This window comes from Tursiops truncatus, chromosome 5, assembly GCF_011762595.2.
Source record: "Tursiops truncatus isolate mTurTru1 chromosome 5, mTurTru1.mat.Y, whole genome shotgun sequence".
Lineage (NCBI taxonomy): Eukaryota > Metazoa > Chordata > Mammalia > Artiodactyla > Delphinidae > Tursiops > Tursiops truncatus.
Window position 1 is genome coordinate 72,765,721 of NC_047038.1, and position 23,120 is coordinate 72,788,840.

At 33.6% G+C, this 23,120-nt stretch overlaps 1 protein-coding gene across 36 annotated transcripts in view; it reads left to right on the plus strand.

Annotated features, from left to right (window-relative positions):
• The window catches only part of FIP1L1 (factor interacting with PAPOLA and CPSF1), a 68,461-nt gene that overhangs the window by 27,199 nt on the left and 18,142 nt on the right, over positions 1-23,120 (plus strand). For 8 of the 36 annotated variants that reach the window (XM_033857029.2, XM_073805269.1, XM_033857014.2 and 5 more), the window contains 6 exons: positions 524-631; positions 7,812-7,905; positions 9,613-9,769; positions 18,910-18,936; positions 20,968-21,022; positions 22,418-22,473. In XM_033857029.2, the coding sequence (XP_033712920.1) occupies positions 524-631; positions 7,812-7,905; positions 9,613-9,769; positions 18,910-18,936; positions 20,968-21,022; positions 22,418-22,473 (497 nt within the window). Of the gene's footprint in view, positions 1-523; positions 632-5,432; positions 5,688-7,811; positions 7,906-9,612; positions 9,770-18,909; positions 18,937-20,967; positions 21,023-22,417; positions 22,474-23,120 lie in introns of all 36 variants that reach the window. The other 28 variants (XM_033857034.2, XM_019928173.3, XM_033857023.2 and 25 more) reach the window with 5 other exon arrangements.

A 23,120-nucleotide genomic window follows, 5' to 3' on the forward strand; every position in this document is an offset into this window, starting at 1 on the left:
CTTTAATTATTCTGAAATTGAATTTTAATGAAATATATATTTAATATAGGCTTTTATGAAACACAGAATGTTGCTGTTAACTGGTTACACTAACAATATTTCTATTATTGAAGAATTAGGGAAAGAAATACCAACATTTCAAATAAGGTTTTATGAAACTGCAGAAATTAATGTTATTAATTTGTAAAAGCACTGAAATTTATTTCTGGATAATATATATAACCTGAAGTAAGCCTTTGGTTCTTTTCTCATTTCTGCATTTTGACATCATACTGTCTATGTTGAGAAGTATTTCTAAAAATATTCTAGAATTAATAAAATGTTGATAACAAAGACATCTATATTTGAATACCACTAGCAGTCTTAGTTCCACCACAAGTATTTCATATAACTTGAAGAGAATGATACTATCAGAACATGCTAAAGGACTTTAGAAAAAGCATGTCAAGGAAAAAAGAAACAGATCAAGGGGGGTCAGAGACAACAGTATGTAAGAAAAAACATAGAAAATTTATCTCACCAGAAACAGCACCTCTTCTCAGTCTCAGACAAGTACTGCCTCCAAAAAAGCCAATTCAAGCGTTGGGAAGTGGCAGGATCAATATGGGAGGGCCGAATCACCTGATCTAAGGTAAGGCTATTTTTAAACATTGGATACTCCTGATGTTTAGGTCATCAGTGTTGTTTTATCTCATTAGAAAGATAATAAATTTTGACTAGGCTGTACCATTTTCCCCCCTGAATTACACTGTTTCAGTATAGAATTGAGGGTTTTTACACTTACCTTATGAATCAGCCCTTATCACCTCATGTCTCGCCCCTTGTCTCTCTAGCTTTTTATAATATAAATTGCCTGGAACCATGCTAATGGGTGCTCAATAAATGTTTTCCTTCCCTTTGCTGCAGGTTTAATTTTCCTTTCTCATATCATACCCTATTCAAAAACCCCTGGGTGCTTTTCAGTATCTGGAATAAAATTTAGCTCTCTGAGCCGGTCTTTAGGACCTATAAAATTGGACGCCATTGAGTCTTTCCAATCTTTATTTTCCAACTACAGTGCATAAACCTGCCATTCTATTAAGTGGGTCTAGGAAGTACTATCTCCCTTATTGTTGCTATGCTTTTTATTCATAATCCACCCTCCATAGAATTTTGGTTTGTGTTCTAAATCTTAAATTTACAAAGCATACAAACCTTGGATGGATATTGTAAACTGAGCCTGTGAAAATGGGAATAATAATTTCTATCCTAAGTGATGTAATGAGAAGCAAGTGTGTTAGGGTATGAAAATGTATTGCCAACAATAAGCAGTTATACTTTGCTTGACTAGAAATACAGACTAAGATACCTTCTTAATTTATCGTTTGAAGTTTTAAATAAGGTAATAGTATATGGGAGTGTATTTTGTTTGTTTTTGTTGGTAAAGAATTTAAAGCTTTCTTCCTGGGCAGCTTGATGCTGTATTAATGTGTGTTTTGTTTTGTTTTTTATGTATTTTATTTTATTTTTGGCTGCGCTGGGTCTTTGTTGCTACGTGGGCTTTCTCTAGTTGTGGTGAGCGCGGGCTACTCTTCGTTGCAGTGTGCGGGCTTCTCATTGCGGTGGCTTCTCTTGTTGTGAAGCTCGGGCTCTAGGTGTGCTGGCTTCAGTAGTTGTGGCTCGCGGGCTCTAGAGTGCAGGCTCGGTAGTTGTGGTGCACAGGCTTAGTTGCTCCCCGGCATGTGGGATCTTCCCGAAACAGGGCTCGAACCCGTGTCCCCTGCATTGGCAGGCAGATGCTTAACCACTACGCCACCAGGGAAGTCCCATGCTGCTATTACTTTAACATCTGAAATTTCTTTTATATAAACCATTTGACTTATAATTTTTATCTTAAAATAGTTATGCTTTTGATATAACAGCTTATTTCTTGAAATAAATTGGCCATTTTATAAGGAAAATATTAGTTTTTAAATCTGAAAGTGATACATTTCAGTACTTAGACTATATAACTTCCCCCTTGCTACCCGCCCCCCTCGCCCCCCTGTGCCCCAAAAGATGGTTTGGTAACTCAGAAAACTCCCTATTCTGATTTTGTGATTAGTCTCAGGGAGTATAGGTAGTAGGAAATTTGACACTGTATTTTCAGTGTGTATTTTGTGCTTTTGAAAATTAAAAAGAAGAAACAACTGTAGATGAAAGCTACATACACTTTTTTATAGCATAAGATAAAAAATGAGATTCCAGCTCTTGTAATTAATGTAACTGAGAAATGGGGAGTTTTTTTTAAAGCATTCCTTAAGTCTCTTTGTAAAGAACGATTAAATGATGGTTGAGATGCTTTTCATAAATTACTGTATTTGGAGACCCAGACTTTTCTCACCCTGTTACTCTTAATTTATATATTATAGTGTTTTTTAAATCTTTAACTATAGTATATAACAATAACATTTTATTGGTGCAAGTTTGTTTTGTACAGATTTGTAACTCTTGTAAAGCGAATTAGTGAGAAGAATGAAGTAGTTTAAATGAACACAGAAAATTGGAATAGGCAGTATGGATGATTGCTATAACCTTATGCCAGTGTCCAATTTATTTCTGTATTTTGTTTTCATTTTACAATCTTAAACTATGCTCCTTTTAGGTAATTAGTTGCAAATTCTAGGTTGTTTTATTAAGCTTGTTTTCCAATATCAGAATACTTTTAAACTAACCCAGACTCTTGAAGGAGGAATGGTAAAAATTGCTTTACAATGTATAATCACTAAAATATTTAAACCTGCTCGCATGTTTTATAATAGACTAACAAAACTTAAAAGTGGATGTTAAATGAACGTTAAATCTAAGGTTGACTCCCTCATTTGTTCTTGCTGCTTACTATTATGTCTTGATGAAATCGTTTACTGAAAAAACGTACCTGTACTTCATAGCATTTGAGCACTCTGCATGCATGTTGCTATATTGTGTAGCTTGTAAGATTTTATGTGATTGGACATGTGAAGGCCTTTTTTTTTAATTACCTGTAGAAACATATCTTTTCCTATCAGTGATACATTTAAAAAATGCAACTAAGCATAAATGTGGCTGGTAAAGCTTTATTCCAAGCTCTGCACAAAAGTAAGTAAACTTGGCTGCCCTAATAAACACAATTTATGTCCTCCAGTGAGTCAAATTTTAGCATATTTCACCTTTAAGTATTCAAGGTTTTTTGTTTGTTTTTAATATAGCTTAACAAGTAATGTGACATTTTAAAAATTCAGGACCCAGAAAATTAGCATGGAAAACATTCTGAGGGTAGGAGGGGGTTTGGAGTTGGTCATACCCAAGCCTGAATATTGACGTTGGCGTGGTACTTCACAAAGGAGCCTCTTTCCACATCTGTGAAAATGAAACTGATTGGACTTACACCTTACTTTCAGTGTACTTACGGATGAAATAATTTTTAAGCCTGTGAAACGCTATTGCAGGGCACCCACTAAAGTGTTAGTTCCCCTTGGATCTCTGCTCCCATCATAGGCTTTACCAGTCTCTTTGAATATGGTGTGATAGGAAATTACATGTCCTGAAGACAGTTTTTTAATTCTGTGATTTTTTTGGGGGGGACGTGTATCACTTTTCTAGACAGAATTCTTTTTTATTAAGTCTCCACTTGAAAAATAGAATATAAGTATAGAAGCAGTACTGTCAGTCCACAGAACTCAAAAGATCAATATGAAAATATGTATGTAATGAAATCTTTACCATAATTGTTAAACCTTTTTAGATATGACTTTAAATTTATTGAGTAATAAAAACATTAATTTTTATTAACTACTTTAAGTTCTTACTAGAAGAGGACAAAATATAAGTCTCTTCTTTGGGCATGCCATTAGTTGTAGTTCTCGACTTTAGCTCTGTATTGGAGTTACATGGCGAGCTACAAAAAATGTTGATGCTTAGGCCTGAGAGACTCAGATTTAACTATTTGGTGTGCACTCTGGGCATTGGGGGTCTTAAACGCTCTCTAGATGATTCTGATGTGCAGGCAAAGTTGAGAACCCCTAATCCATTAGTGGGGTGTGAAGTCAATTTGCTGGTCTCAGCCACCAAATATTTCTTGGTTTTATTTTGGGTTTTTTCCTGTGTTATTTGTAAATATTAATAAAATCATATTTGATATTAATGTTCTTTTTCCTTTATAGTAAGTGTAAGTACTGTTTTATGAAACATTTGTTTTTTTTTATATAATGTATATACTGGATTGCTGTGCAAAATGTATTTCCTAAATAACTGTTTTGTGGTTTAAAAAGTTTAAAAACTACTGTACTCTATCATACTTTCACTTAAGATGGACTCAGAGGAGAAACTTGTTTCTTTTTACTTTCATCTTTAAAATGGGAATAATAATAGTTGCTACCTCTTAGGATTATTATGAGGAGTAAATCTATATAAAGTGCTTAGAACAGTGCTTTCCTAGCACCATAGTAGGTGTTCAATAAATACTAGCAATTGTTATTACCAAGAAAAGTAATCTTCAGAGCTAGTGCTTTGTTTTTCTCTTAATGCACATTAAAGACTTTTGTTATGAAGACTGTCCTTTATTTTGGCTGGTAAAAAAGAAGCTCAGAGATAAATTTGTGTCCAAAGATTAATAACTAACCTTTTATCTGTTTTCCCTTGTTTCTGATTTTGTTACTCTTAGGATTTCTATTGTATCTATGTAAGCAGCTCTCATACCCTTTCTGGAACATTAGAATCCTCAAAATATGTCATTTTAATTTAATTCCACTAAAATTTCAGAGATGTTTTCATATTCATCTGTGCTAGGAGGACAGGTCGAGGTTCTTGTGAATATTCACTGCCTGTATTAAATTGTAGATTAATGAAACTGTAGCTGTCCACTGTGGTTAGTTGCTCTCTCTTTCAGCTTTTTACTCTATGATTGAGTCCAGTATAGAGAAGGGAATCTTGATAACTGCATTAACTGTCTGCCTTATTGAACAGTTTGTAAACCCAGATAAACCTGTGCTATGTAGAAATCCAGGTTACAGTAGATCCTCGTGGTGAAGCTCTACTAAATTTTTTTATTCATTGAAATAGAAAGTGGTACATCAGAAACTTTAATAATAATATGGTTCAATATTGTTTTCCATAATGTGACATCAGAATTGATGTTTAATTATTCACCTGTGTTAAATATTAAGTGATTTTTGTTACTTTGGTACATATGTGTCTGTTGTAAAATATTTCTAACAAAATTTCTGATTAAGGTAAATCAATTTGTGTGGTAAAAATGCTTGGGCAGGGAGCTGTTACTATTATGGACATGTAAGGAATTGCAATTTTCTAGACTCCCTCTAGTGATATACATTTATTAAGGCTAATTTCTCATTTGTATGTTTTTATTTTATTTATTTATTTTTAAAAATATTTATTTATTTATGGCTGTGTTGGGTCTTCATTGCTGTGTGCAGGCTTTCTCCAGTTGGCGGTGAGCGGGGGGCCACTCCTCGCTGCGGTGCATGGGCCTCTCATTGTCGTGGCCTCTCGTTGCGAAGCATGGGCTCCAGGCGTGCAGGCCTCAGCAGTTGTGGCACGTGGGCTCAGCAGTTGTGGCTTGTGGGCGCCAGACCTCAGGCTCAGCAGTTGTGGCACACGGGCCCAGTTGCTCCGTGGCATGTGGGATCCTCCTGGGCCAGGGCTCGAACCCGTGTCCCCTGCATTGGCAGGCAGGTTCTTAACCACTTCACCACCAGGGAAGTCCTGTATGTTTTAGAAACATAATATTTGCCATTTTGACTCTTTAGTGATAGAGCAATCCATTTAAAGCTGAAAAAGGTAATCAGACATCTCTGAACATATTGAAGATAAACTTTAATAAATGAGTACTCCCATGTGTCCCAGAATTTTTGAAAACATAAGTCCTTAGAAATCCATGGTCAAAGGTTATAGAATCTTTCCCCTTTTGCTACTTTTAACAATTCAGAGAATTTATAATCCAAGTTGCAAATCCAAACAAATTTGTGAGAATTTGTTCTTGATGGGAATAAATTTAAGAAGATGGAGAGGGGAGAATCCAGCGATTGAGAATAGAAGAGAATGGAAAAGAAAATAGTAGGGTAGAAATAAGGATTTTTACTATGAAGTTTAGGTAGTAATAAATGGTGAGGGAAATCCTGGTTTCAGAATATACACCTTTATCGTTTGGGCTGTTGGATCTGAGATGTGTTTATATATGGGAGGGCTGATGGCACGTGCTTTGATATGAAATTATAGTGGTCATAGCTTTGTAAGTTTTAGGCAAATTTTAGGCAAAAATTAGAGCAATATTTGTTTTGTCAGAAGTATTTCAGTTTTTCTAATGTGTGACTGTTAGGATAGTTTCCCAGCTGCACTGAAGGGTACAAGTTAAGTAAAATCACTTTTGATCTTTGAGATCATGAGGGAACCTAGGGGGTCAATGACCTAGGCATAAAATCAGAAAGGCTTGAACATTTTTTAAATGTATTAACAAATCTTAAGTGGCAGGATAGTAAGCAGGAATTAACTATGTAGTTGAAGACATTTCAAATGCCATTATAGACTTTTTGTAGGTCTTTCTTCTTGTTTTTGTGAGCATAAAATTATTTATGGGGCTTTTCAAGGTTTACTTGAAACATACCTTCAGTAGTTCTTGATTTCCAAAAGTCTTAAGTTTTTCAAAGCCTGCTTATCTTGCTAGAAGGCAGCATGGCTCAAGGGAAGGGGTCTGAGACTTTGGAATCAGGAAGACTCAGGTGTGAAAGTTAGTTTTGCCATGTAATTATTACTGAGGTCAGTGACATCACTCTGGCTCTAGCTTTATCATCTCTAACAAGTATATATTAATTTTTTAAGTTAAGGGTTATTCTGAGGTTTAGGTATAGAATGTAATCATTCAATAATTGGTAGCTGCTGTTATTAGTCATTTTAGGAACCTAACTTAGTGACCTGAAGGATCTATGGTACTTTGATTGTTTTACTTCTGTAAAATTTTAAAAACAGAATTGTTCAGAACTGAAATATAGATGAAGAGAAATTCATCTAATTTGCATCCACTTTTCATTGCCAGTTCCTACAAGTGACTTCTGTATCTTGTTAAGCATATATATTTTTATAAAGTTCTTAGCTACACGTAAAAATGGCTTTTAACGTTAGTTTCTTTTATTGTTAGATTTTCCTATTGAATTTGCAGCATTATTTTGTGATAGACTGTTTTTCCATCTACTCACAAACTTTAATGGTTGTAAATACAATTGGAGGTGGTGCTGGCATTTAAATATTTGAATTTTTCTAACTAAAGGCAAGTTATCAAGAATGAAAAAGTGGTTCCCTATTTATTTTTTCTAATTCTCAGAATAAATCACTAAGGAACATAACCTTTATGTATCAAAATGAGCATTATTTCTTTTCAAGCCGTTTTGAGGAATTTTTAAGATTTCTGTAATAGAACTATGATATGTGTTACAATTATAGTGGCCAAAAATTTTTATTTCCATTTGTTTAACATTTGCTACTGATTCAGTTCCACAAAAATAAATTCACTTGGAGACTATTAAAAAATAGTAAATTTTGAAGAAAACCTACAAAAATACTTAAAATTTAGCATTATGATCATTGTTTGGTGTGTTGGTCTTAGCTAATTAATAAAATTTAGTTTTTATGACTATGCAAAGTAGTGAGATCTAAGTGAAGTTTTTTCGATGTGTTGTGATCTGATTTTATTTTAAATTACATTGCAAAGGGTTTTAGCCTTTATTTCTCACCTAATATTTGTGTTATTGTCCAAACATCTAATTAGGTGAAACTGAAATGATTCAATTTTTATGTTACAGGAGATTACCTGGGGCAATTGATGTTATTGGTCAGACTATAACTATCAGCCGAGTAGAAGGAAGACGACGGGCAAATGAAAACAGCAACATACAGGTTTAGTATTTTAAAAGTTATTATTTTTTTTAAATGAAGGATTATATCTGTGTTCTAATTTAATTTATTCATTCATAGCACTATGCTATCTATATGTAAGGTGATTTAGGTACTACAAAGGGGATTTAAAATGTGGAATCAATCACCATGTTATTACGAAAGCTGTTCCATTTAAAATTTATAACCTTTGGATCTTTTTCAGTAAGATATTTTTTTCCTTGCTATAAATGTGATATATAGGCTCATTGGGCTAAAAAAGGAAAATATGGGAAAAGTTTAAAGAAGAAAATAAAACCGTCGATAGTTCTGCCATCTAAAGATAACCACTCTTAACATTTTGGTACATCTCTTCCTCATCACTAAGCAAGATTGGGATAGATACTACTATGGTTATATTTTTGGGTATCCTTTTTTTTTCCATATAAAATTATCATTTGCATTTTCCCATATTCTTAAAAATATTTAACACCTCCTCATGATAGATTTATTGTATGGCTATACCATAATTTATTTAATGTGACATTTCTGGGTGAAGTAGATCTCTTTGTTTTTCAAGTGAAAGAATGAAAGAAGATGAGTTATTAGCTTGTATAATTCAAGTTTAAACTTTGAATAATTGAGACTTTCAGCTATTAGCTTGACCACACTTTTTTTCATTATTTATTTTCTTTCTCTGAGTACTTTAAAAGATGTCCAGTGTTTTGATTCTTTATTACCTTCAGTAAATTATGTAAATGTTCTTTTTAGCACCTTTTAAGGTAAATTATTTCTAAAATGGAAGATAATCCTCTTTTTTACCCCCACCATTAAAATGTCATGCTTTCTTAAAATAATACTGCTTTCTACTTTAAGAACCAGCTTATCAGCATAAGCCTTACAAAAATTACTGTACTTAAATGTAGGAAAAGTTAATGAAAGGTTATATGCTTAAATGATATGCTTTAGCCAGCAAGGATTTGAAAAGTATACATTAAATATATAAAATCATGTTGCCTGTTTTTTCTAGTTTTCTCAAACAGAATCCGTTAGGGAGCTTGTCAAAAATTCAGATTTCTAGGTGCCACTCTCCTGTAGGTTCAGTTTCTGTCCCTTACCTGTTCACATAGATCAGTATTTTGTAAATACTTTTTAAGTATAAACCCTTGTTCTTAAAGTTACAAGGCTCACATGAAGAAGTTTTTTATGTATCTGGCTGCCTGTTAGTTGCACCCTATTGATGCATGCCTTATAGTCTCTTACTTTGCAACCTGATAATGACAGGCCTTGGTACAGTGAATATCTGGTTCTATTGCCATGTTAATTTCTTAATGCTAGTATCTATGACTAATGATTATATTGCCTTAATTTGAATACTTTAACTTTGGTTGAGTAACAAAGATAATACTCATTACATTTTATTTATGAAGTACTTAATTGTCTCGTTTAGAATATTTTTAGAACAATTATTCCTTAAGAATTTTATTTGTAATGATTCAGTTTTGTCTAGGCTTGGAATATGAACATTTAAAAAAGTGTGTTTGAGAGTGAATACTCACATCTGTATAATATACACACACATCACACACATAGAAAAATTACTCCTGCTTCCCCAGAATATATGTAAGTGAATAAAACTTATTTCTTAGATTAAATGAGATTCATTTACTGAGTTTAATCTTAGATAAGAACATTTATTCATCTTTTTAATTAACTGTGCTCTAATTTTAGGTCCTTTCTGAAAGATCTGCTACTGAAGTAGACAACAATTTTAGCAAACCACCGCCATTTTTCCCTCCAGGAGCTCCTCCCACTCACCTTCCACCTCCTCCATTTCTTCCACCTCCTCCCACTGTCAGTACTGCTCCACCTCTGATTCCACCACCAGGTAAATAGTAAATAAGACATTTGATTTTGAAAGAAAAATAACCTATGAGTGTTTTTAAAATTTTGAATTTAACAAGTAAAGTATGTATTTGAAAATAGCATCTTCATTGATTTCACTACATTAATCTTCATTGATTGCACTACATTAAAAGTAGTAGAATATGAAATTGATTATGTAAAATCTTCAGTAGATTCACACTGAAACAGATGTATATGTGTCTTACTTTTTCAGTAAAGCAAAGAAGCAATGTACTAAAATAGGGAAGAGTGGACAGACACTAAAATTGTGATCCAAAAATATGATAGTGATCCCCAAATTAAAGTTGCTAGTTGTGTATGTATAAATTCACATTGAATCATATTAACTTGTTTTGAAAAAAAATTTAAAGATACTTTCAGAATGGTGTAGGTCAAAAAAATTACATCCTGTGAAGGGATTGAATTGAAAATCTCAGTCTGTCTGGTCATCTTTCTTTGTATACTGGTTTCCTTTTAGGAGACTGTTTCTGGGTGCCAGGTATCTGATATTTACTTCTACTACACAAGAGAGAAAATTAATGTCATTTTTTATCATATTCTTAGTCACTTTTGGTTATTTATTAAAAACTAGATCAGTGACAGTAGAAAAAAATTCACAAATAATTACCAAATTTTATACTTTTCATCCTTTTGTCTGAAGACCTTTTTTATTTTATTCATGATAGGCTTTCAATATTTATATCCCTTAATCAATTTTTAATGAAACTAACAGGATTGATTGAGATAATAATTACTTTCTTCCTAGGGAGAATGCCAGTAGTAAATGTTAAAAATTAGCTCCTGGTCCTAACCAGAACTACATGCGCTACATATGTTAAAATTTGCTTTCTATTAATAAAATCAGTTTAGGGCTTCCCTGGTGGCGCAGTGGTTGAGAGTCCGCCTGCCGATGCAAGGGACACGGATTCGTGCCCCGGTCCGGGAAGATCCCACATGCCGCAGAGTGGCTGGGCCTGTGAGCCATGGCCGCTGAGCCTGTGCGTCCGGAACCTGTGGTCCACAACAGTGAGAGGCCCGCGTACCGCAAAAAAAAAAAAAATCCGTTTATACTAGAGAGGCTTGTCCACTCACTTTGAATTTGCAAGAGAGTTGTCTTTGTTTTAAGCGGTGGTGATTGTGATTAGAGTACAGAAGCACTTAAAGGGTGTGACTAATCCTTCCCTGTAATACTCATCCTGGCCTCGAAAATTCACCTACTGCATTAGCCCCACAAGCACAATGCCTTTGATTTTCTTCTGAGATTACTTCTGCTTTCAAAAAGGATAATTATGAAACCTGACTACGGCTTTAGGGAACCTGTTGTCTCAAAAATAGAGGAAAGAGAAGACTGGAGAGGTTACTCAAGAGAACATTATTTCTAAAGTTCAGTGAATTTCTTGTTCCAACAATAAATTGCTTGTTCTGAATCCGAACCCATTCAGAAGTTGTGCCTGGATCTGTGACTCTTGAATCTTTAATGTGGTGAGAATTAACTAAAAGAAAAGAGAAAGTAATGAGGACTTAGTGATCCATATATGAGTCCTTTGCCCTATGAAAAAGATAAAATGTAGAAATAGTTAATTTTGAACGTATTTGATTTAATGAGACTAAAAGATGATCAATGTATGTGATAATAGTCTTTACACTACATTGCTTTGTAATCTTATTTAAGCTTTACCAGCTACTAAAGGTGATTTAAAAGAATTTTCTTATTTGCTAGCTAATATAGTATATTCCCAGATGGCTAACATATATTTCAACACTTGCTATTTATTAAAGTAAGTGAGAGAGAGGCGGTGTGAACTAATGATAAAAAAATAAATACTTCCCTGGTATAAGAATATTTAGAAGCCCTGTAGGATATTGATAGGCAATGGCATTATCTAGATGTGCGTTCTTTTTCAAAATGGCAAAATCATTCCATTTCTTTGCCGTATAACCTCTGTTTATAAGGATGACAAATCTTTTAATTATGTTTAGCTTATCTATGACATTATACTGTAGAGTACCAGTGATTATTGCTTAAGCTGTCGATTTAATATTAATTTTCAGCTACGTGCTTTCCATATTTTAAACACCTGTCCAGATTTCCTTTGATGCTTATCCTTGAGAACATTTCCATATCATCCTGTCAGCATTGAAGGAATACAAATTCAGATGAATTCTAATGCTGGTTAAGCAGTACCTATCTGTGGTATATTTGCTGGGGGTGGTAGCGAGGGAAAGATACCAATTCATATTGAAACCAAATATTTGTAAGTTGAGACTATCTGGATTACTCCTTATTTTACTAGATTGTGAGCTGTTGGAGAGAGCATAGGCTGTGTATTTCCATTTATGTTTCCCTGCAGCGCTAATCACAGAGGTCTTGTGTATACTTGACATTCCCTTAATATGTTAGCTAATTGAGTTAACAGGATATTTATGTATCCATAACACCAAAGGGATTATCAGATTAACAGTTGGTCCAGGCACTTATTAATCAGAATGAGCACGGGCTTTAAACTACAGTATGGCTGCATAGATATATGTACATATACCAGATGAACGTAGGCCTTGATTAAAGCCACATTTTCAGTTACCATTTACCACAGAGTCACATGATTACAGTATATTCTGTATAGTTTGCTGTAATTTAGATCACCTTAAGAAGCATGAGCAACTAATGAAAGAAAGCTGTGGTTCAGGAGTCTTTTTGTAAGTACTGCCTTAAAAAATACTCCATTTGTCTTTGAGAAACCTTGGGTTTTCTTTTTGCTTCCTTGAGAAATAATTAAAGGAGAAATGAAGAAAAATCTTTGGGGAATTAATTTGAACATTTTAATGTTGCATTTGTTAACATTAGCTTTCAAATGCTTAAGTTTTTAAGACTGTAGTTCTGTATATGATGGAACAAATATAGTAATGATGTATTATGCCTTTAATTTGGGGTGTTATCCAGATTTGCTTGGAATAGTCCTATTATACGTTTTGTCCCAGGTTAATTATTACTATTCACTCTCAGAAACGCCCTGGTGTGGAGGATTAAATTTATGGTCAGCTCTTGGAGGTTTACAGATGTGGCTTCTTGCATGAGTGGACAGTTACTCCTTAGCAACAGTGAATTGATAGAGACCGCTTCATTCAAGGAACTTTTACTGTCAGGTAGTTAACAGAAAAGAAGAGGTGTGTTGCTTCCTCTCCCCCTCAAATACACATACATCTAGAACATACATGAAAGTGACAGAGAGGCCAAAATCATATTTCTGGCCACAATGGATTTGTACGGAGAGCAGAGGAGGTTTTGTTTTGGAGAGTACAACAAACATGTAAGGTCCTAAGTGAATGTTGTGAGTTCTGGATTAGCTTTTTTAAATGAAAAAGTATTTAATATGGTTCCTTGCCACCATACTAACAGTAGCTTGAAAACAAACACTGGTTATTCAAGATCTTCCTTAATTTTCAGAAAATCTATTATTTTCATTTTCTAGTGAACCAGAAAATTAGATTATTAGATAATCTAAAATTAGATTATTTTCCTGTTAGCAGTATGGTTTCTAGCATAGCGGCTATCAAACTTTTTGGTTACAGACCCCTTTATACTCTTAAAAATTACTGTAGACCCCAGAGAGCTTTTATTTATGTGTGTTATATCTATTTTTTATTAGAAATTAAACCTGAGAAATTAAAATATTATTTTTATTTATTTATTTATTTTTTTTTTTGCGGTACGCGGGCCTCTCACTGTTGTGGCCTCTCCCATTGCGGAGCACAGGCTCTGGACGCACAGGCTCAGCGGCCATGGCTCACGGGCCCAGCCGCTCCGCGGCATGTGGGATCTTCCCGGACCGGGGCATGAACACGTGTCCCCTGCATCAGCAGGCGCACTCTAAACCACTGCGCCACGAGGGGAGCCCTAAAATATTATATTTAAAATATTATTTTGAGAGTATGCATAATAATCCCATTACATATTAAGATAATATTTTTATGAAAAATTATTTTTCCAGAATGACAACATTTAGTGCAAACAGTGGCCTTGTTTTACACTTCTGCAAATCTCTTTACTATGTGGCTTAATAGAAAAAAACCGGATTCTCCTATTTGCTTCCGCATTAAATCTATTGTGATTTCACATGTCATGTAGCCTCTGGAAAACTTCATTGTATACTTGTAAGAGAATGAGCATGAAAATGGCAAATAACAGCCTAGTGTTTATGAAAGGAGTTTTGACCTTGCAGATTCCTAGAAGGGCCTTTGGGACGCCCAGGAAGCTCCAGATAACACTTTGAGAACTGCTGCTTTGCCAGAAGCTTGGCCTGTATTCGATGAATATTTTCTGCATCCTTGAGGAAGTACAATTTTGTCCCTTTATTTGAGAAGCTGTTTTGTAAATATAACATTTATTAAGCTGATTTTATAGTTCCATGAAGATTTTTGGTCTTACACAGCAAATCCACATATTAACTGATGCTGTTTGCCAAAAATGTAAGCATTTTAAAAATGTAGTTTCTAGAAATACCTTTTGAAAAATAATTTCTTGAAGTTTTTGAGAACTGTACTCGTTTTCTATTTTGTTGTGTTTTTCTGTATTTTTTTAAAAAACCAAGAGTCTGTCAGTGTTTTCAATAAACTCAAAGTAGGGTGTAATGCTAATTATGTGTAACGAATAGTATTTTTTGGCACAATTAAGTTAAATTTAAGTTTTAATAGAAAATAAAAGCTCCTTCAGGATGTTGATATTTTTAAATGTCTTTTTTCCCCATGGATGCTCCCTTTATAGTTATATTTTTAATACACCATAGATGCTGTATTTTGTAGAATTTAATTATGGTTTAATATTTGCCTTTTGTTTGTGCTACTCTTCCAGTCACTTTGCCATTAGACGTGAGCTTGTAGAGATTAATTCCTTTACAAGTTATTTGTAAAAATATTGATATTTCTATCAGAGACGTTTTTGTCTAACATAGAATTTTTGTTTTCCATAGGCTTTTAGATTATAATAGGATTAAGAGATCTTAATAAAGATAAAATAGTTCACCCATTTTATAGTTAATGTAAAATTATCTTTTTTACTTTTTAGGTGTGGAGTATGCTGATAACTATTTTTGTTGCTTTAAGTTTAGTGACCATATCACCTTCTAACATTTTTTCTTTAAAATTACTTCCATTCCTTTTTGTACCTTTGTGATTAATTATTTTACTTTATTAAGAAATAGTTTTATAGTAGTCTACATTCTGTTTTTTTTAAAAGGGTACATGGTAGATGATGTATATGTATATATAGTATTTAAAATATTGATACATAGAAAAGCATGTGGTGGAAGGTAATATTTAAAGATTTTTATAAAACTTTTTGTACTCAGTTTTTTTGTGCAGAATTTACTTACGAGCTTGATGACTTGACAGTAGAAATTGGTGAGACATAAGGAAAGTGATCAGGCTATCAATTTGTAACATGCTAGTGTTGATGAAATTTGTCATTTACAAGTGAGAAATAGAAAGCATAGTTCACATAGTCCTTCTGCTGTGCTTTTTTCTTTCATTTGAACTGAATAGAGAAGTGATAGGTAGTAACTATATGTATTAGCTCTTGCTCCATAACAAATTACTGTAGAACATAGTGGCTTAAAACAACATACATTTATTATTGAACAGTGTTTGTGGGTTAGGAATGTGGGGACAGCTTAGCTGGTCCTCTGCTTCAAGTTCTTTCAGAGGCTTTGAGATGGTCATCTCAAGGGCTTGACTAAGAAAAGATTTCTGTTCAAGTTCACTGACCTCTTTGTTGAAAAGATTCACTTCCTCTCCAACAAGGTAGCTGGCTTCATCAGAGCGTGAATGCTGAGAACACAGTAGAGGAAACCAGCAAAATAGAAGTCACTCTCTTTTGTAACCTAGTCACGGAAGTGACATCCCATCATTTTTGCTGTATTTCGCCTGTTAGAAATAAGTCATTATATCTAGACCACACTCAAGGGGAGGATATAAATACCAGAGGTATAAAAAGACATGAATACCAGGAGGCAGGGATCAATGGAAGCCATGTCAGAGATTGCTATCACCTAACTCTTTTTTGCCATAGCTATATAAAATAATGATGCGATACATTGAGAATGCGTTCATAGATAATTTTTATTCATTTATCTTTTGAGTACAGAGCCTCTATTAACTTCGTGGGAGTTTTTGAAATATAGATGAGTTCCTTTTGATATGATGTTTTGCTGGTCTGCTGTCTTTCTGTTTCTTTGCATCAATTCCTTCAGTCCCTAAATAGGATTTTAGGTCCCCCCCACCCCTATGCTTCTTTACGTTTACAAGTACTTATTACATACTGGAATTAGTTAAATCCTATTCTCTTTCTTTTGAAGATGCCAGATAGTATAGGCTGTCATACAGCTGTACTGTTTTACTTAAGAATGTCACATGCTTTGTTTGTTTCATAAGAATTTGAAATGGAATTTATGTTACGTGTTTTGCATATTGAGGTGCTCAGCAATGCAATTAGTAGAGAAGTTTGGATGTAATCCAGTGATTTGCAAAGTATGGTCTCTGGTTGGCAACATCATCATCTCCTTGTTTGGAATGCAAATTCTCTGCCTCACTCCAGACCTACTGAATCAGAAATTCTAGGGGCAGGGCCCAGCAATCTGTGTTTTAACAAATTCTTGAGGTGATTCTGATGGCCACTGAAGTTTCAAAACCACTAATCTATTCATTCCCTTTAGAACTTCAATATTACTTTTCCAAAAACTTTTGGCCTGTAATAGAAATCTTGCTTTTACTATTGTATGCAAAACTTTCCAGGAAAACAAACATTTTTTCCCTACTCATTTTACAGATAAAGGATACAAAAAAGAAACACAGTACGTGCTTTGTGTATTTCAAGCCTGTTGGCTGGGCAGCATGTATGTTGGCCAGGACAGGTGCGATTGTTGAGGGAGACAGGACGGGGAATTTTGAGATGCATTTTCTTTTTCATTACACTGTTTCTTTTGTTAACAAAAGTCAAATACCAAACGGTGATTATTTTAGATGAAAATTGTATTGGTTTAACATTATATCACATATTAAATTTTCTTAGTAGCATTTTGAAAATACATTTGCTAATTGTCAAAGAATGGATTGTATAATGTTTCGTCAACTTTTAAGTTCTGTTTCAGTGAACACTTACCAATAAAGATTTGCATTGAATTATCTTAGATGAAATATGGGTCTCACAAGAAGGACCCTTTATAAGTTCTCATGCCAGCTTTCTGATGTGTAGATACTGTTTGGAAAGACATCTATATCTATCTATGTTGCATAATTTTTGTGTTCTTAATTCTTTTCAGTTGATTTTTTAAAAATCTGTCCTATGATACTACTGTAGTAAGATTAAAATTTAAAGCAAAATGTTTGTAATTTTAACTACCTTCGTAGCATACTTAATAGTTTGGTTATATTCTTTTATTTTTATGTTTTGTGAAAGTTTGATAAATGTTTTCGAGGACTAAATTTTGAGAGGTCTGACTAGTATTTTCTTACTTCACATGAATTCACATTGTAGTTAGCTGGAGTGATGCATGTTGCTCGTGTATTGACTTAGGGAAAGTTACTAGGATTACAGAGTGGGTTGCTGAAGTTGGTATGGTTTTTTATCTTACACACCTAGGACAATAGTCATTCATTTAAATAGTCATGTATTTAAATGTGAAAACTAGGTCACATAGTGAAGTCCAGTAGTGCTCTAAAAAAAATCTATACTGTTCTAAAGAAAATCAAGTAATAGTAGACATTAAGAACATTTAATATGCTCTGCCTTCCTTGATTTCCCATTTAGTTTGGTGCCTGGGACTCTGCTAGTTTGTATTGTTTGCTGGATTCTTTTAGCTTAGTAATATAGGAAGCAGCAAGGTACCTCAGGATGGATGAGAATTACCATGAAGTGTAGCTCATTTTAGTAGACTTGTGGATGCCTAATGATTTTTGAAACATGATGGCTGCCTTATATATCTTTTTCAATCTTCTTGGTTTTTGTAAGTTTAGCGTATCCTTTTATTGCACGGGTGGTAAAATAAGGTGCTTCATTCTTCATTTTAAGGCCATTTGCTGCTTTAAGATCTTTTTGTATAAACCTCTTATTCTGGTAAAACATGCACAGAAAAAGTTTAAATAAATTATTGGCAGATGTTTCATTGACAAGCAAACACTTGAAAGCCGTTTTTTTCCTATGCATTTAGTTAATGAATTAGATTACTTTTTCCTCTTTAGGAATAGCTTTGATGCAGTTTTTAAGATTGGATTTAGTAAACCATTCTGACTTTGTTGAAGTTATTATGGTATAAAATTTTCCTTGAAAAAGTTATTTGTTTTTTAAATTTTTCTACTTAGAAATGTCATTTTTCTTCAAACAAACTTATAATTTGCATGACACATAAATTTTAAATTAGGGTTTATAGGCACATTTGACCAATGTAAATTGAGAATGTTTATACATAGCTTATTTCTTAAAGTTTAATAATGTGTGCCAATGAGTGAGAGTCACTCAAATTAGTATTTACTGACTTCTATAGAAGTAGACTTAGTGTGCCCTAGGGGTTTATGTATATGAATTGGCTATACCCCCTATCCTCCCACAAGTCAAGGGAAGTAATAACCTTTCCACACTTCTGTCAACAACAGTAAAACAATTCACACTAACACTTGAACCTCCCTCGTAGCTTTACTAAAGTGAATATCCATCATCTTCCAAGTTACCTTGCACTACCTGCAGTATTTAAGAGCCCATTGATCACTTTCCCTATTAAACTGTTAAAATAACAAGATCAGATGTTGATTATCAAACTTAGTGTTAATTTCATGGAGTTTGATATTTGTGTATGCACAAGTGTGCTGTTTTAACTGATGTCTCACTTCGTTTGTGATTACAACTAGTGGGGGAAACCTTGTTATGAAGTTGTTAGACTGGGATTTCATCAGGAAGTCTGACGTTACATTTGAATTGTTGGTCCTCTGCAAGAAAACAGAATGCTGCTTTTGACGGAATAAGCCAGGACAATGAGGCGAGGGGTTTTATTTCAAGGTTTTCTTTGGTGATGGCATAAATACATAACAGGTTATGAAATCCAATTACTATATTAAATTTCATCACTTGTTTTTTAGGTATTCCAATAACTGTACCACCTCCAGGTAAAACTTTTTTTCATGTTTTCTCCATCATTGTTAATAAACATGAAATTTCAAGCTTACAGTTACAGGAGGGACAGTGTTGATGTGGTTAGAATGTGGAATAGGCTATTGGGATTTCAAGGTCCTATTTTCAGCTCTGCCTTTGCTTCATTCGAGTTTTGATTAAGATATTTAGTTTTCTTATACTTGTCTTACCCATTTCTGTAGAAATAGACATTCTGAGAAAGTTTTTACCATATCAATTTATTAAAGAAAACAGTATAGGATTAAAAATAAAATTTTTATTAAAAATTGTTTTTTCAGACCAATGAATTTTTTATGTATGATGAAGTGACTGCAAGAGAAGAGAAAGATCATTTATCTTGACTTTATCATGGTTTCTGATTTTTTTATTTTTACCCTGCTGGCATAACTCAATGTTGTGAGAAAGTATGTTCTGAACCACACAGATAGGTTGACAGCTGGACAGATGGTTGTTCATAGAGCAATGATTAAATTGTTCATTGTTGTAAGGATATGATCAATAGGAGTTTATATGTGGCCCAGTGTTTTTTACATTTTTTTTTCAGTTCTTTTTAAATTTTTTTATTTTTTGGTAGTGTGATACAAATATGATAGCAAGTGTATTTACTGAGTTCAGTATTAAAAGTCAAGAAGTATAAAGAGAATGAGAGGTGACAATGCTTGGAAGGGTGGGTCTAAGTTCAAAATGACCTTGATAAACAGAAAATAGTGGAGTTTAGATAGCATGGGATAGTACACATATTTAGATGTGGGATAGAGAGTCACTGATTATGTATGAATATGGCTGAAAAAGACGTACTAGGAAAAGTCATAAAGGAATCATTGGTGTGTCTTTATAGGTTAAAAAGAAGTGATTGTAAGGCTATATAAAGTAGGATTGTGACTCTAGGACTAATGTAGTAATTGCTAAATTTTACACTGCTAAGATGCTTAATAGAGGAGAACCTAAAAACTGGACACAGTGAAGATGAGCATGGTGAATTTGAAACAGCTTGAAGCAGGGCTAAAAATGGATTTAAATGGACTTTTGAGAAGGGTTAGGAGAACTGGGGTTCATTTTTACCTAGAATACTAAAAAGGCTTAGTGGAAGTGTTTTCAAACATGTATTTCAATGGTTTGCTTTTTGTCCTCATGCAGATCAGCATATGAATTGTAGTGAGAGAGATTCGAATTATATAATTTAATGTGCTTCCTAATAGGGTTATTAAAGCTTGGCAGGAATTGGTGTCATAAGGAATTGGTATCATAAGTTGTAGAATCTTCAAGTCTTGTTGGGATATTTTATTGCCTATCTGAATTTGAAAGTGCAGAGTAGATTTAACTGTTAAGGTCCCTTGTAGCCATACTCTGTGGTATTTCATTTAGGTTTTGTGAATTATTCACAATGCAGACCTCATGATATAAAGGTGCAAATTATTTCATTTCTAAACTAATTTAAAAACTATATTATGTGCTTTTCTTTATAAATTAGTTCTTTAGGGTTGTGCTATTTAAAACGTATTTTATGATGGATGTTCTCAGCCTTAAGCATTTATATATTTACTGGTAAGATTTTATTTATAAATTATACATTTTAAGGAAATTTATATACATCTAAACTCTCAAAATATTTTTTGAAAGAGGTAAATGCTATTTTATTTGCTTTTCTTCTAAAATACTTAAAATATATCTGGTGGCAACACTACTACTGTTTTATATATGGAAAAGGTAAGGCATTGAGATTAACTTTCTCACACTCACAAAATGGGCTGTGTGTGGTGCTGAAAATAAGACCGGGTGTCCTGACTCCCAGTTTGTGCTCTGTGTATTAGACCAGACTGTTCATTTAAAGTTATATTCCTCCAAAAATCTGTTCATAAATTTAAGCTCCACTTTTTTTCTGTCCATTATAACATAGAGAAGCACGTTATATCCCCAGAGAAATTTAGTGACACACAGCAACCTTAACTCTTGGCATTAAGTGTACATTCTGTTAACTTTTTTTATCTTATGATTGAATGTTTCAGGTTTTCCTCCTCCACCAGGCGCTCCACCTCCGTCTCTTATACCAACAATAGAAAGGTAATCAGTATGGGTACTGTAAACTTTATCATTGATAGGCTTCTGACAGAAGAATCATATGTATCTTGGTAATATTTTCAAAGGTTTAATTTTATAAACAATAGTACCTGCCTTTTAATTCATAAGTCTAGATCTGTATTAGTTACTTTTATATAAGATGTTGGACCTATAGCCTAATAACAAAACAGGACAAAGAAAACTAAATGATAGTATTTTGAAATATCTTGCTTTGATTTACGATACTCTTATTAAAGAAACCCCTAGATTGTAAAATCTTGGCTGTAGTCAAGTTTTGTGGGATGTACAAACAGATGATTAGTAATCATGAATAATGCATGTCTGTTTTAGGATTAAGTAAGGATAACTATTTTCAGGGACCACAGTAAAGCAAAGCTGCCTTATTCCTTGCTACCCAGTGCAACTCAGCTTCCACAAAGGAAGATTGGATCCCTTCTGCGTGGCAGTAGCCTTATTTTTTATACCCTGCTTTTATGGTTTATGTTATTTGGAATGCTGTGGTAAAGAACATTTACCTCATGGATGGCAATACCATGTTTAACCCCATAGGTTTTGGAATCACACTAACCTGGTTCAAATTTGGCTTCAGAATTTCCCAGCTTGTGTTCTTAGGCAAGGTTCAAAACTATTCATTGAGACTCAGATTCCTCTTTTACCAAATGGGGGGTTGATAGAGTTGTGAAGATTAAAACAGCTAGTGAATATAAAGCATCAGCACCATTCTTTGCAGATAGAAATAACTAATAAATGGTAGCTATTATTATTTCCTCTTAAGTGGCAAATAAACTCTATAAAAAATACTGTATTTCTGAAAAAGTGATTTAAACTATATGAAAAGAAAAATTGTGAGAACTTTACATCAATAACATCAAACCAAGCATATGATTTTCAAACGAAATGATAAAACTCGGTGAAGTGTGACTTGTGAGACCATAGGATTTAATTTTAAGTTCTTGTTAAACATATATTTGTTTTCACAATCACAATGTTAAAAAGTAGTATTTGTTGATTCTATCAGTAGCGCTGAATTTCTGATTTTTAATTATTAAAGTCAGTTTTTTAAGGCAAAATTTTAACTAAAGTCTGAAATACTTTGTTAGCCTCGAAGTTTCTGTTACTTATTGTGAGTCAGGCTGAATTGATTGGATTACTCATGTTAATACTAACAAGCTATATTTTCTTTACAAGTAGGTGTTAGGTTTTGAGGTTAAACAGCCTGTGTTTTTAAGTATTAAAAAATAAAGTTACAGAATTACAGGTACCATTATATGGTGATTAAATAAAAGTCATAATTCTGCTTTATGTTTTGCATTTGCACCTAATTATTAAAATTCAGAACTTCCTTGCAACACATAAAAATATATTTTTCTTCGACAGTGGACATTCCTCTGGTTATGATAGTCGTTCTGCACGTGCTTTTCCATATGGCAATGGTAAGTGTTATTTTTTAATTGCCCAGATTCAGTTTGAATCAGTAAAGTACTTAAGTACTTTTAAAACAATAGAAACATAGTTCCATTGTTTAAAGTACTATCTTACAGAGCAATTAAAAAATATTTACTACAGGAATAACTAGGTCTTACATATATTCCAGGTCACTTAACAGAATACTTTTCATTTCTTTACCAGCCATACTTTTAAAAATTAACAAATGGTGGCACAACAGGGATATTTGTCCCTTGCCTTTTCCCAAAAGGATTTAGGATTTGTCACCAAATTGTCGATCTTCACTGTCCATAATCTTTTTTGTTTCTTAACTCACGGTATCTGACTAACCTCTTTCTCATCTTTCCCCCTCACTGGTTTATCTTTTCTTCTAGATCATTTGGCAGGTTCTCCTTCATGTTCACTCTTGACAACTTTATCCCTTCTAAGGCCTTCTAATACCACTTTCTGCTTAGATTTCTTGATCCATTCATTTATTTTAAAAGAGCTGTGCATTGTACTAGGTTTTAAGGATACAGTAAACTAGACATAGGTTTGCTTGCCTTCAACAAATTATAAGCTAGTGAGGAAACAACCAGGTGACAGAAGAGGGTATCATAGGAGCATGATGGAGGGGTCTCCCACTCCACTGGAG